Below are 15172 nucleotides of genomic sequence, written 5' to 3'. Positions count from 1 at the left end.
TCAACTCATTATCAATGTTGAATGTGTTATGGTTATTAATGACACTGCAACACTCCAAGGTCTGTTTTGACTTGTTTTATAAATGCCTTATGTATACCCCCTTCAAGTAAATTGTTACCGTTATATTCACAATCACAACTAGTGATTGTTATAGGTCTATTCAGTCTCAACATGTCAAAGAAAATGTGTTACGGTATTTTTAAACAGGTGTCAGTTTCCTTAATGAAACAGATACAGTAGCAGACCAAACTGTGCTACAGTTGTGCTTATTTGTATGTTCTTCTATAAAAAAAAATGTATTTTTTTTTAAATTAAAGACTGGATGGATGGAAAATATTTATTTTTATTCAAAAGTCAGATACAGTACAATAAAAAAAAAAAAAATACTATATTGTTTTAAAAACAATACAAGCTAAGAGGAAATTGGTGAAAAGGACAAATCTAAATTATGATGCTGAACAGAATAACATTTGCGTGCGCCCTTATCAGTTGCTCTCTTCATGTTCTATATTTGCCACAGCTATTTCAAGTGCTCAGGATATTTCGCTTTGATGCCATCTATGAAATTCCTCTAACCCCTAGTTACATATCGGAAAAGAAATTATTTATCGACAAGGTCTGCATCACAAGCATACCAAACAGTGCTAATGAAACTGTCTGGAAACCTGAGACAGACTCCATATTCTGATGAAATGTTATACAAAAATAAATCTAAAAGGTCTCACAATCAGCACCAATCCACAAATGAGCATTATATAATATTTAGTTGTGACCTATAACCCTAACTAAACAGACATATGGAGCCAAATTTATATTAAAAAAAAAAAAAAAAAATTGGTCCAGGATGTGATCTTATGTTTAATTTTTGTTGAAGGCAAATGCTGAGAGCTTGGCTGAGGTGTCTAAGGGCTTTTTCTTTTTGGCACTGGTCTCGTCTGCATCACTCTGTCCGTTCTCGTCTCCCCTGCTCTCTTCTTCTCCTCTCTTTCGTTTTTTCATATCCGCCACGTCTCCAGACTGTCCCTTTGCCCGCTCTGTCCAGGACTGAACAAAAAAAGAGAAAACAGTCTGAAAATCATAATAGATGTAATAGAAATTGTCAATATTTCTCTTCACAAGAGTCTTCAATTGGAATTCAATTGCAAACCGAATTCGAATGTGACATTTTGTATCATACACAGCTTGACAACAAAGCACACGAACACACACATGGTCCGCGACTCAGGCATGCAGTTTTAAATTGCATCCTGTTATGTGTAAACTCTACTGGCAGACAGGGACACTTCTTGTTCAGCAGCCCGGCAGCCTTTTCTCCTTGTGTTTCTCTCTGGGAAGAGACAAAAGGCCTGGGCAGCATCCCAAATGGCACCCTATTCCCTATATAGTGTAATACTTTTGAGCAGAGCGCAGTGTGCACTATATAGGGAATAGGGTGCCATTTGGAACGCAGACCTAGACGTAAATGGAGCCGTGATGAGTCATGAAGCGGAGCGCGTGGCGGCAGGCAGGCCCACTCTCCGCGTTCTCACAACCTCCCACTCCTATTCTTCACTCCCGACTCACTGAATAGTAAATACAAGCCTTAAATGTGCCCCTGGTCGCCTGCTGTATATTTACTGGCTAATTTACAACCATACACACCAACACACACCCTTTAGGAATCATTACCATAAGATCAATACACTGTGCCCACTACCCACAGACACACTGGGTTTCCAAGCAACAGGCATATAAAGCCTCCATCCCTCTCCGATCCCCTTTTCCCCTCCTTTAGGCTATGTGGAGTGTCATCCATCCCTCCTCTGAGTGGCTTGGTGTGTGCAGGGTCACAAACAGGTCCTCAACACAGGGGAACACAGATACAAATGCAGTGTGTGTTTTTGCAGGTTACTCTATCACAAAGGTAAAAGGCAAGTAATAGCACTATAGAATAGACTGGGGTTTAAAAGAGGGCTAGATATGTGCACGGGGGCGAGGGGAGGTCGGGATGGCTACAGGTGCCCAAGCACCTGCCTAAATATGTCCACCCATGACAGTGACCCTTCAAATCTGATTATATTGAAAACCTGTCTGTCTTTTAGAGAGGAGAGGGCAGGTGTGCAGGTCAGAGTCCAAATTGAGCACAAAACTGAGCAAAAGCCAGTCAGATCTACCCCAAAATATATCCTAGTGAATTACATTCGAACCAAGACCTCGCACAATGAGGTAGCAAATCAAATAAAACTTTATTTGTCACATGCGCCGAATACAACAGGTGTAGACCTTACCGTGAAATGCTTACTTACAAGCCCTTAACCAACAGTGCAGTTCAAGAAGAGTTAAGAAAATATTTACCAAACAAACTAAAGTAAAAAAATTATAAAAAGTAACACAATGAAATAACAATAACGAGGCTATATACAGGGGGTACCGAGTCAATGTGCAGGGGTACAGGTTAGTCAATGTCATTTGTACATGTAGGTAGGGGTGAAGTGACTATGCATAGATAATAAACAGCGAGTAGCAGCAGCAGTGCCATTTGATTAATTGTTCAGCAGTCTTGTGGCTTGGGGGTAGAAGCTGTTAAGGAGCCTTTTGGTCCTAGACTTGGCGCTCCGGTACCGTTTGCCGTGCGGTAGCAGAGAGAACAGTCTATGACTTGGGTGACCGGAGTCTGACAATGTTTTGGGCTTTCCTCTGACACCGCCTATTATATAGGTCCTGGATGGCAGGAAGCATGGCCCCAGTGATGTACTGGGCCGTACGCACTACCCTCTGTAGCGCCTTGCGTCAGATGCCGAGCAGTTGCCATACCAGGCAGTGATGCAACCGGTCAGGATGCTCTCGATGGTGCAGCTGTATAATTTGAGGATTTGGGGACCCATGCCATATCTTTTCAGTCGCCTCTTCACGATTGTCTTGGTGTGTTTCGACCATGATAGTTCGTTACTGATGTTTATTTTTTATTTTACCTTTATTTAACTAGGCAGGTCAGTTAAGAACAAATTCTTATTTTCAATGACGGCCTAGGAACAGTGGGTTAACTGCCTTTGGGGGCAGAACGACAGATTTGTACCTTGTCAGCTCGGTGATTTGAACTTGCAATCTTTCGATTACTAGTCCAACACTCTAACCACTAGGCTACCCTGCCGCCCCAATGTGGACGCCAAGGAGCTTGAAACTCTCGACCCGCTCCACTACAGCCCCGTCGATGTTTATGGGGGGCCTGTTCGGCCCTCCTTTTCCTGTGGTCCACGATCAGCTCCTTTGTCTTGCTCACATTGAGGGGGAGGTTGTTGTCCTGGCACCACACTGCCAGGTCTCGGACCTCCTCCCTATAGGCTGTCACATCGTTGTCAGTGATCAGGCCTATGATGGTGTTGGAGTCGTGTTTGGCCACGCAGTCGTGGGTGAACAGGGAGTACAGGAGGGGGCTAAGTACACACCCCCTGAGGGGCTCCAGTGTTGAGGATCAGCGTGGCAGACGTGTTGTTGCCTTACCACCTGGTGGCGGTCCGTCAGGTAGATCGACAACTCATTCGAGTTTTAGATGTAGAAAAGAGGAGCATCACAGCTTCCTAACAATACCAACTAAAATAGCACCGGTAGTCAGCGTTACTGAGGTCTCCAACTATAAACATTAACCCCTTTCTGATCGACTTTAATAATGGACTGCTCAAATCATCACCAAAACCCTGGTCACACCAGTTGTTAAACCACAGTCTGGAATGTAACCTAACCATTTAGGTATTCGGTTCCAAGCCAACAGATTCTAGCATTGTTTCATATGCTTTGTATAAGCCCACACCAACACAGATGGGCATAAGTCTGTATACAGCCTGGGGTTAAGGGAGCGTTAGCCTGGGAATGGTAATTATCACTCATTCCAACGCGTTAATGGAGGGCTTTCGGTGAGGACCACTGACAGCGACAAGAGGGTTCTTTCATTCCATCACCTTCCAGGCAATTCTACATTTACAATATAAAACCACACCAATTTCACAGGTTGTCTTAAAGACTTTATTTAATGGTATGGTCTTTTGGAAAAATATTTCAATTATATTTGAGGAATCTCAATACTGTACATGCTGCAGTAAAAAATGTAAAACCTGTACAACACCATTTACATTTTTTTTTAACTAGGCAAGTCAGTTAAGAACAAATTCTTATTTACAATGACGGCCTACCCCGGCCAAACCCTCCCCTAACCCAGACGACGCTGGGCCAATTGTGCACCGCCCTATGGGAATCCCGATCACGGCCGGTTGTGATACAGAACCATGGCTCGAAACAGGGTCTGTAGTGACGTGCCTTAGACCCCTGCGCCACTCTTGAGCCGGTTAAGCAGCTTCCATCCTTCTAGCAATGTTTTTGTTTTTTCCTTTCAATTTAGACCTAGACAACCAGGTGAGAGGAGTTCCTTACTAATTAGTGACCTTAATTCAACAATCAAGTACAAGGGTGGAACAAAAACCAGCAGAGACTCGGCCCTCTATGGAATGAGTTTGACACGTGGTGTAGATGAAGGGGCAGAGACAATTGAGACATGGATTGTGTATGTGTGCTATTCAGAGGGTGAACGGGCAAGACAAAAGATTTAAGTGACTTTGAACGTGGAATGGTAGTAGGTGCCAGGCACACCGGAATGAGTATGTCAAGAACTGCAACGCTGCTGGGTTTTTCACATGCAACAGTTTCCCGTGTGTATTAATAATGGTTCACCACCAAAAGGACATCCAGCCAACTTGACATACCAGTGGTCCATTGGAGTCAACATGGGCCAGCATTCCTGTGGAACGCTTTCGACACCTTGTAGAGTCCATGCCCCAACGAATTGAGGGCAAAAGTGTGTGTGTGTGTGTGTGTGTGTGTGTGTGAGATGAGAGGAGTCTTCAATAGATACAGGGGGAATTTGGATTAACTGTATGTGTTTGATAAATAAGAGGTATCTAAAGGGGCATTTCTGCCTTGTCACATGGGAATAAGGGGTCTTTGTTGTGGGATAAAGATGCTTTCATCGCTTTTAGAGTGTGCTTGTTAAGTATTTGGGCAGTAAAAAAAAGATGGTCTCTATACTCCAGCAATTTCGATTTGAGATCAAATATTGAATATTAAGCACAAAAACAGAATGTCACTAAAGATTTGGGTGTATTTTAATTCATATGTTTTCAACAGTGTGTTTTGGGTCATGTCTTGCTAAAAGTTGACGCTCCGCCATCACATAATGAGTCTGGAGGAATTTTCTTGTACGCGAGCAGAGGTGTTACTGAACACTTGATTAGAACCAGGTTGTTTGAATACACCACATTAATCAAGTAGATAAATAATCTCTCTCACAGACAAAGTGTCATAGCACCACGTGTTAATTAAGGAAGCACACACACTTGTGTAAGGTGTCTTACCAGCCGGTCATCTGCAGACAGGGTCCTGAAGCGGCCCATGGCCTCCTTGATGACATCCGTCTCCTCCAGATCTGGGTTGTCAGCCAGGATGATCCTCCTATTCTCCTCCAGCCACAGCTGGAAGCCCGTCTTGGGCCTGACATACACACATTACATTTTCTGTCTTACACCTACTGTCTCATTCACTCTACACAAGTCTCCGTTATGGGCTCAATACACTCTACGCACAAAAGTAACACGAACTACGTAGAGCGACGCAAACGGAGCGCCGTCGCTTCATTTAGAATGGAATGAAGGTGGCCTGTGTGGTCCAGCGGTTACAGCCGCTGGACACATGTAAGCCAGAGTGCATAAGTTCGAATCTGGCCCACTGTCCTTTGACTCACCCCATCTTTTCAACACTTTACTAATCTCTTCAATAAAGCAAAATAATTCAAGGAGTGGAACTGCCCTACTGCTTAAAAATGAATAATAATGGAAAGAAGACTTTCTTTCCCCCCCGTTATAATTTTCATTCATCTTCTCCGGTGATTGTGAACAGTACTCATTACTCACTTCTTGTTCTCAACATTTTCTGCTGGTGAGGCTGGAGGCGGTGCCTCTGTCTGTTTCAGACTACACACTGCCAGCTCCCGCTCCTCCGCTGCTTTCTTATTGGCTGCTTTGGGAGCGTTCATGTGCAGCAGTGTAGACTGGGTCTGCAGAAGACAACAGCGTGTTTAAGTCACCAGCAGTCCAATGCATTGCACCGTAATGTTTATGTCAACACTGTCAAACATGTAAACACCGTCATACTCAGAACCATTTATTCAGATTCGGATCCATTTATTCCCACACAACCAAAAGGTTGGTGGTATTTGATCATTCACTATCCTAACATTTCTTAAGCTTCTATCTGACTATTGTGTTGTACCTTGGTCTTTGGTCTGGGAGCCAGAGGCTTGAGGACAGGTGTTTTATTCAGTTTCCCCGTGGAGCCGGAGCTGCTCAGTAGAGCAGTGGGCTTCCTGCTGGACGACATCATGCTGTCCAGGACGTTTGTCACCCTGTGCTGACCCCCCGCCAAACCCGGCCTCCCTAACCCGCTGCTCACCTGAGGTCAAAACCCAAGTATGATGGGTGACGTGTTAGGTATTTAGCCAGAACTCCCACATTCAATAGATACTTTTAAGCAAGAAAAGGACACTTCCTTTCTAGTAAAGGGTCTCTCTCGATATTGGTTTAACCCGCCCCAAAAGCATAAGTGACTTACCTTGAAAGGGTTCACACGTCCTTCTTTGCTTACTGCAAGGAAGGAAAGAAAGAAGGCTAATGTTTAACAACGTGTGATAATGTCACGTATAACAACAGTCATTGCCAAGTATATTCTTGGTGTTAACAATCGCTTCCCTTAGGTTTAGTCTTAGGCAAGGTTCAGTGCACCCCAAAGGGACTTCCTGGAAGCCCCAACATTTAAACTGAAAAGTGTCTAGATGGGCTGCGACAGACTTAAGAGTGCGTGTAGCATACAACTATGTGTTTATGTACCTATTGGAAACACTTGATTTTAGATTAATAAGGATGGCAGTAGACCATTGACTAGTGTATCCAGGAGAACTGAATGACATTCCATTAATGTGTGTGCTCACCAGGTTTGGGAGAAGGTTTCTCAGGTGATGCAGCAGTCCCTTTAGCGAAGGGATTTAGACCTACAGGGTAAAGACGAGTCAACAGAGATTTTTATACAACAATGCACCTAAACTCTATGTAAACAAGCCTGAAGTTTACTGCCTTAAATTGTGTTGTGCTTAAACACGCAATGCAGACCTGCGAACCTTGAATCATTTTTATGAGTACCACTTCAGTGCGGCACCACTGACAAAACGTGTGCGACACCCACTGCTCATTTTTATGCTGATGATACTGTTATTTACTGTTGTGCCTCATCCCTTACAAATGTTTTCCAGAACTTGCAGACTGCTTTTTATACTGTTCAACATACCTTGTGTCCATTGAAGATTATCCTCAATACAGACAAAACTAAACTAATGGTGTTTTCTAAATCAAGAAATAGATTGAACCTTTCACCTACTATTACAGTGAGGGAAAAAAGTATTTGATCCCCTGCTGATTTTGTACATTTGCCCACTGACAAAGAAATTATCAGTATAATTTTAATGGTAGGTTTATTTTAACAGTGAGACAGAATAACAACAAAAGAATCCAGAAAAATGCATGTCAAAAATGTTATAAATTGATTTGCATTTTAATGAGGGAAATAAGTATTTGACCCCTTCTCAATCAGAAAGATTTCTGGCTCCCAGGTAACAAGCTGAGATTAGGAGCACTCCCTTTAAGAGTGTGCTCCTAATCTCAGCTCGTTACCTGTATAAAAGACACCTGTCCACAGAAGCAATTAATCAGATTCCAAACTCTCTACCATGGCCAACACCAAAGAGCTCTCCAAGGATGTCAGGGACAAGATTGTAGACCTACACAAGGCTGGGATGGGCTACAAGACCATCGTCAAGCAGCTTGGTGAGAAGGTGACAACAGTTGGTGCGATTATTCGCAAATGGAAGAAACACAAAAGAACGGTCAATCTCCCTCGGCCTGGGGCTCCAAGCAAGATCTCAACTCGTGGAGTTGCAATGATCATGAGAACGGTGAGGAATCAGCCCAGAACTACACGGGAGGATCTTGTCAATGATCTCAAGGCAGCTGGGACCATAGTCACCAAGAAAACAATTGGTAACACACTACGCCGTGAAGGACTGAAATCCTGCAGCACCCGCAAGGTCCCCCTGCTCAAGAAAGCACATATACATGCCTGTCTGAAGTTTGCCAATGAACATTTGAATGATTCAGAGGACAACTGGGTGAAAGTGTTGTGGTCAGATGAGACCCAAAATGGAGCTCTTTGGCATCAACTCAACTCGCCGTGTATTGAGGAGGAGGAATACTGCCTATGACCCCAAGAAAACCATCCCCACCGTCAAACATGGAGGTGGAAACATTATGCTTTGGGGGTGTTTTTCTGCTAAGGGGACAGGACAACTTCCCCGCATCAAAGGGACGATGGACGGGGCCATGTACCGTCAAATCTTGGGTGAGAACCTCCTTCCCTCAGCCAGGGCATTGAAAATGGGTCGTGGATGGGTATTCTAGCATGACAATGACCCAAAACACACGGCCAAGGCAACAAAGGAGTGGCTCAAGAAGAAGCACATTAAGGTCCTGGAGTGGCCTAGCCAGTCTCCAGACCTTAATCCCATAGAAAATCTGTGGAGGGAGCTGAAGGTTCGAGTTGGCAAACGTCAGCCTCGAAACCTTAATGACTTGGAAAAGATCCGCAAAGAGGAGTGGGACAAAATCCCTCCTGAGATGTGTGCAAACCTGGTGGCCAACTACAAGAAACGTCTGACCTCTGATTGCCAACAAGGGTTTTGCCACCAAGTACTAAGTCATGTTTTGCAGAGGGGTCAAATACTTATTTCCCTCATTAACATGCAAATAATTTTATAACATTTTTGACGTGTGTTTTTCTGGACTTTTTTGTTGTTATTCTGTCTCTCACTGTTCACCCTCCAGACGAGCTTCAATGCCATACAACTCTCCTTCCGTGGCCTCCAACTGCTCTTAAATACAAGTAAAACTAAATGCATGCTCTTCAACCGGTCGCTGCCTGCACCTGCCCGCCCGTCCAGCATCACTACTCTGGACGGTTCTGACTTAGAATATGTGGACAACTACAAATACCTAGGTGTCTGGTTAGACTGTAAGCTCTCCTTCCAGACTCACATCAAACATCTCCAATCCAAAGTTAAATCTAGAATTGGCTTCCTATTTCGCAACAAAGCATCCTTCACTCATGCTGCCAAACATACCCTCGTAAAACTGACCATACTACCAATCCTCGACCTCGGCGATGTCATTTACAAAATAGCCTCTAATACCCTACTCAATAAACTGGATACAGTCTATCACAGTGCCATCCGTTTAGTCACCAAAGCCCCATATACTACCCACCTCTGCGACCTGTACGCTCTCGTTGGCTGGCCCTCGCTTCATACTCGGCGCCAAACCCACTGGCTCCAGGTCACCTACAAGACCCTGCTAGGTAAAGTCCCCCCTTATCTCCGCTCACTGGTCACCATAGCAGCACCCACCTGTAGCATGCGCTCCAGCAGGTATATCTCTCTGGTCACCCCCAAAGCCAATTCCTCCTTTGGCCGTCTCTCCTTCCAGTTCTCTGCTGCCAATGACTGGAACGAACTACAAAAATCTCTGAAACTGGAAACACTTATCTCCCTCACTAGCTTTAAGCACCAGCTGTCACAGCTCACAGATTATTGCACCTATACATAGCCCATCTATAATTTAGCCCATACAACTACCTCTTCCCCTACTGTATTTATTTATTTTGCTCCTTTGCACCCCATTATTTCTATTTCTACTTTGCACTTTCTTCCACTGCAAATCTACCATTCCAGTGTTTTACTTGCTATATTGTATTTACTTTGCCACCATGGCCTTTTTTGCCTTTACCTCCCTTATCTCACCTCATTTGCTCACATTGTATATAGACTTATTTTTCTACTGTATTATTGACTGTATGTTTGTTTTACTCCATGTGTAACTCTGTATTGTTGTATGTGTCGAACTGCTTTGCTTTATCTTGGCCAGGTCGCAATTGTAAATGAGAACTTGTTCTCAACTTGCCTACCTGGTTAAATAAAGGTGAAGGAAAAAAATTATAGACTGATAATTTCTTTGTCAGTGGGCAAACGCACAAAATCAGCAGGGGATCAAATACTTTTTTCCCTCACTGTACCTGTCAGGGCAATGAGATTGAGACTAACCTCATATCAATTTTAATTGACGACGGCATCTCTTTTAAATTGCATATTCAACAACTTACAAAAAGATTGAAGCTGAAATTGGGATTTTATTTTAGGAATAAGGCCTGTTTTTCTTTTGAAGCCAGGAGGCTAGCATCAGCTACATTTATGCCTTTACTAGACTATGGGGATATTTTATATATGAATGCTTCCGCTCAGTTTTTGAGATCAATTGACACCCTTTACCATGGCACTGAGATTTATTTTAAACTGCAAAACCCTTACGCACCACTGCACTTTGTATACCAGGGTTGGCTGGCCTTCTCTAGTCACTCGTAGGCTCAGTCGCTGGTATACTTTTATTTACAAAGCCATTTTGGGTTTACTACCTTTTTATTTGGGCGTTTTTATTGTTCAGAAATGTGGTGGGTACTCTCTTCGTTCGCTGGACTTTATCCTGCTAGCTGTTCCAAATGTCCGAACTGAATTTGGTAAAAGGGCTTTTATGTAATCTGCTCCATCGTCTTGGAACGCCTTACAAAATACTTTTAAACTGGAAGAACTTGTCCCAATTGGTATTTTTAAATCACTGATGAATGATCTTGAGACTGATTCCCTGACCTGTCAATGTTTTTAATTTTCTGTTTTATGATTTTGTTATACTCTTGTAAATTCTATGGTTTTTATTACCGGTAGATTACCTGTAGTTTTTCATGTTGTTTGCCTGTAATTTTGTAATGACTTGGTGCAGCGTATCTTGGCCAGGACGCTCTTGAAAAAGAGATTTCAAATCTCAATGAGCCCTTCCTGGTAAAAAAATGTAATCAGACAAATGCACCTTTTTTTGCCTAATAATGCTGTTGGCAGAACACTGACTTAGTAGAAATGGTAGGCTATAGAGTGTTGTGGGTACTTGATAATTTGCTGCTCTTCAGTAGCTAACTAGAAATATGTTTAAATGTACACAGGTGTGTAATCCTTAGTCCAAAAACAAATGGCTAATAAAATAGCTATTATAGCCAAGATACTGCCTACAATAGCAGCCAATGTGTGGTGTTCAATGTAGGTCTACATTCCATGAGACTTCTAAAAACGTTATGCAGGGCTTGATATTGCAGGGTAGAGGTCTGCGATGGACTGATTTCCTCATCCCACCCGCAAGCGCAGCTTTTCATACCGCACTTTACACATATGTGACGCAACTCACCTGCCATCCATGGTCCCAACAATATTGCATCCTATAGGCAATATCAAAATGCGTAATAATAACCTAAGAAATAGGTTCAATTACCAGAGATTCTCACATGGCCCATTATATTAGGCTATCGGTATTCCTGGGCTATATCAGCCAATATGCTAGACGTAGTTTAAAGAGAGCAGAGTTGGAGAGAATTACACTTTCTCTTGAGCTACGTTTTATAGCTTACCTTTAAGTTTCAAATTGGCTCATTCATCCACCCTCATCTCCCATGTAACTATTCCCCGGGTCATTGCTGCAAATGAGAATGTGTTCTCAGTCAACTTACCTGGTAAAATAAGGGTTAAACATTTTAATTATAATAATATTCAGACAAGACAAATATGGGTGATCAAAATTTATTTCTAGACAATGTAGTGAACTATAGCCTAAATAATATTTAGGAAGAACATTTCCTTGGAAAGATAACTTCCCCGTGCTTCTCCACACACGCATAGGCTATAGCCTACTCTATTTAATTGAGACCACACGTACACCTGATCTCGCACGTGTGGCAACTGAACTTGAAGCAGCAAGAATGCTGAAAGCGGGCACTTGCACTTTCTCTTGAGCTACATTTTGCATATAGGAAATAGCCTACCTTTTAGTAGGAAGATTTGCATTCAGAGACAAGTAAACGGGTAATCATACATTGTTTTAAATGAAAGGCTGCAATGCTTGCTCACCATGGTAGCCTGTGCGCAAGTCGTGCCTTTTCCTTTTCAATGATGATCGAATTTTTTGATTGTACCTCGACTCACATTGGTTGAGTGGCCTCCACTTATTTCCATTATCTATATTTATTTTAAGACACTGTAATAAACTATAGTTTAATCATATTTAAGTTAATTTCCTTGGAAAGATGCTAACTAGGAGAGGAGAGGTGGGATACTGAAGTTGAAACAGCAGATTTCTGAGTGTGTGTGTGAATAATACGACAAAGATGTGCTTTTAATACAATAGGTAGCCTGACGTACAAAGGAGAAAGATGACCGTTTCCAAATAATGTGCAGGACAACTAAAATATTTTCATCTGAAAGTGTCTGTGTGACTGCCTGCGCCCACCTGCTGCAGGAAAAATGCAGACCGTACTGCAATGATCCCTGTTGGGACCCGCAGGTCCCACAGAAATCCGCAGGAATGCGGCCCTGATATAACCTGTTCAGTCACTTGTCCTTCAGACAGAGGTGACTGAAAATGTTGTATTGTTAGATGCAAGAGACCACATTTTTATTCCCATACCATTATTATTACAAAGAATCAGACAAAAATGTATGGTACCCTCTGCCTATTGGCTTCTTAGCCTATTCAAGCCCGTCTCAAAATACAACACTGCCCCTTTTAAAAAGCTCTTTACCTGACTCGTTTTTCAAAGAGGTCTAGAAAATGTATGCCTACACGTTTTCTGCTCTTGTAGCAAGCAATCACTAACTAGCGAAGAACATGACCAAATGTGCACACGCAGCAATATCTTTTATCACTCGTGCCTGTCAATGCAATAGAGTCCTCCTCCGATGCACTCTGCCTAACCTTTAACAGTCTAACATAACTTTCTGTGAAGGACTGTATTAGCGGGACAACTCTCTTCGCCATGTCTGTTTCCATCCAGGCATCCACCGCAAATGTTTCCTGTCAATGCGCTCGCGACTACTACCGTTGCGTAGCTCTAATCATGTGCAGGCAAGAAAGTGTTGCTTAGTTATAGTTGACCAAACGCTGTGGCTAACTACCGTCGTAGTAATGATGCCTTAGCTAAGGAGACAACTAGGAAATAGTGGTTGTGCTTAACACATACAATTTTGGAAAATGTATTTGGCAAACAGTTTGTTCTCCATTTTCCCTACCCTTTTTCCTCACATCAGGGGTGTTAACGGACAAAGTGGTGCGCTGCAATCCAGCTTGAGGGAGGAAAACAGTACTACGACTACGTGGGGCGAGCAGGAGTGGAGAGCTAGAGATTTTTTGTCCTCTGATTGGCTCAGCGCCAACTTCAGACAGTTCAGTCAAAAACCACAATGTGTCAACTAGAAGCCTATTTGTCGCGTATTTTGAGGTAGTTTTTCGTATCCATGTACTTTGACCTCAAATTGCATGCATGGTACGCAAAATGCGTTCAGGTTGGCAGGTCTGCAAATGGAAGAAACTGTGAAGGATGTTGATTGTTTTGACATGCAGGAGATGGGAGGGGTGGGAGAGGAAATGGAGAGGGATTCCCTCGACTTACCTTGTCTTTTGCTCTCTGCTACATCCCCTTCATCCATATGTTCATCCTGACCCTCCTCTTCATCCACCTCTTCCTCCTGTGCTTGTCTGTGGCTGCTGTGTTGGCGATCCGCACCCATCTCACTGCTGCTCTGGTCGTACCTGGAATAACAAACATATTATCATGAATCCCAACATAATTCCTTATCTACACAGAATTTGATCTCAACTCATACAAATGGCACCGGAAGAAATGGCAGCAGTTTTACGGCTCCTTCCAATTGTGCTATTGTGTGGGTTTTTTTCGCGTTATTTGTAACTTATTTTGTACATAATGTTTCTGCGCCGTATCTTACGGCAAAAAAGAGCTTCTGGATATCAGGACAGCGATCACTCTAACCCGGAAGCTTACAAGAAATCCTGCTATGTCCTGCGACGAACCATCAAACAGGCAAAGCGTCAATACAGGGCTAAGATTGAATCATACTACGCCGGCTCCGACACTCGTCTTATGTGGCAGGGCTTGCAAACTATTACAGACTACAAAGGGAAGCACAGCCGCAAGCTGCCCAGTGACACAAGCCTACAAGACGAGCTAAATCACTTCTATGCTCGTTTCGAGGCAAGCAACACTGAGGCATGCATGAGAGCAGCCGACGTGAGTAAGACCTTTAAACAGGTCAATATACACAAGGCTGCAGGGCCAGATGGATTACCAGGACATTACCAGGACGTATGCTCCGGGCATGTGCTGACCAACTGGCAGGTGTCTTCACTGACATTTTCAACATGTCCCTGATTAAGTCTGTAATACAAACATGTTTCAAGCAGACCACCACAGTCCCTGTGCCCAAGAACACAAAGGCAACCTGCCTAAATGACTACAGACCCGTAGCGCTCATGTCTGTAGCCATGAAGTGCTTTGAAAGGTCGGTCATGGCTCACATCAACACCATTATCCCAGAAACCCTAGACCCACTCCAATTTGCATACCGCCCAAACAGATCCACAGATGATACAATCTCTATTGCACTCCACACTGCCCTTTCCCAACTGGACAAAAGGAACACTTACGTGAGAATGCTATTCATTAACTACAGCTCAGCGTTCATCACCATAGTACCCTCAAAGCTCATCACTAAGCTAAGGATTCTGGGACTAAACACCTCCCTCTGCAACTGGATCCTGGACTTCCTGGCGGGCCGCCCCCAGGAGGTGAGGGTAGGTGGCAACACATCTGCCACGCTGATCCTCAACACTGGAGCTCCCCAGGGGTGCGTGCTCAGTCCCATTTTACATTTAAGTCATTTAGCAGACGCTCTTATCCAGAGCGACTTACAAATTGGAGTCCCCTCCAGTACTCCCTGTTCACCCACGACTGCATGGCCAGGCACGACTCCAACACCATCATTAAGTTTGCAGACAACACAACAGTGGTAGGCCTGATCACCGAAAACGACAAGACAGCCTATAGGGAGGAAGTCAAAGACCTGGCTGGGTGGTGCCAGAATAACAACCTATCCCTCAACGTA

General features: G+C 43.5%; 1 protein-coding gene across 3 annotated transcripts in view; it reads right to left on the bottom strand.

Annotated features, from left to right (window-relative positions):
* Window positions 1-60: 60 nt before the first annotated feature.
* Window positions 61-15172, bottom strand: part of wdhd1 (WD repeat and HMG-box DNA binding protein 1) — a 54283-nt gene continuing 39171 nt past the window's right edge. For all 3 annotated transcript variants that reach the window (XM_029729343.1, XM_029729345.1, XM_029729344.1), the window contains exons 20-26: window positions 13663-13802; window positions 7010-7069; window positions 6634-6665; window positions 6295-6474; window positions 5937-6079; window positions 5382-5517; window positions 61-1044 (exon numbers count right to left, since the gene is read on the bottom strand). In XM_029729343.1, coding sequence (XP_029585203.1) covers window positions 859-1044; window positions 5382-5517; window positions 5937-6079; window positions 6295-6474; window positions 6634-6665; window positions 7010-7069; window positions 13663-13802 — 877 coding nt within the window. In that variant the 3' untranslated portion in view covers window positions 61-858. The remainder of the gene's footprint in view (window positions 1045-5381; window positions 5518-5936; window positions 6080-6294; window positions 6475-6633; window positions 6666-7009; window positions 7070-13662; window positions 13803-15172) is intronic.

Source organism: Salmo trutta, chromosome 33, assembly GCF_901001165.1.
Source record: "Salmo trutta chromosome 33, fSalTru1.1, whole genome shotgun sequence".
Classification (NCBI taxonomy): domain Eukaryota; kingdom Metazoa; phylum Chordata; class Actinopteri; order Salmoniformes; family Salmonidae; genus Salmo; species Salmo trutta.
The sequence above is the reverse complement of the archived record's forward strand: the minus strand, read 5'-3'. Positions and strand labels throughout refer to the sequence as shown.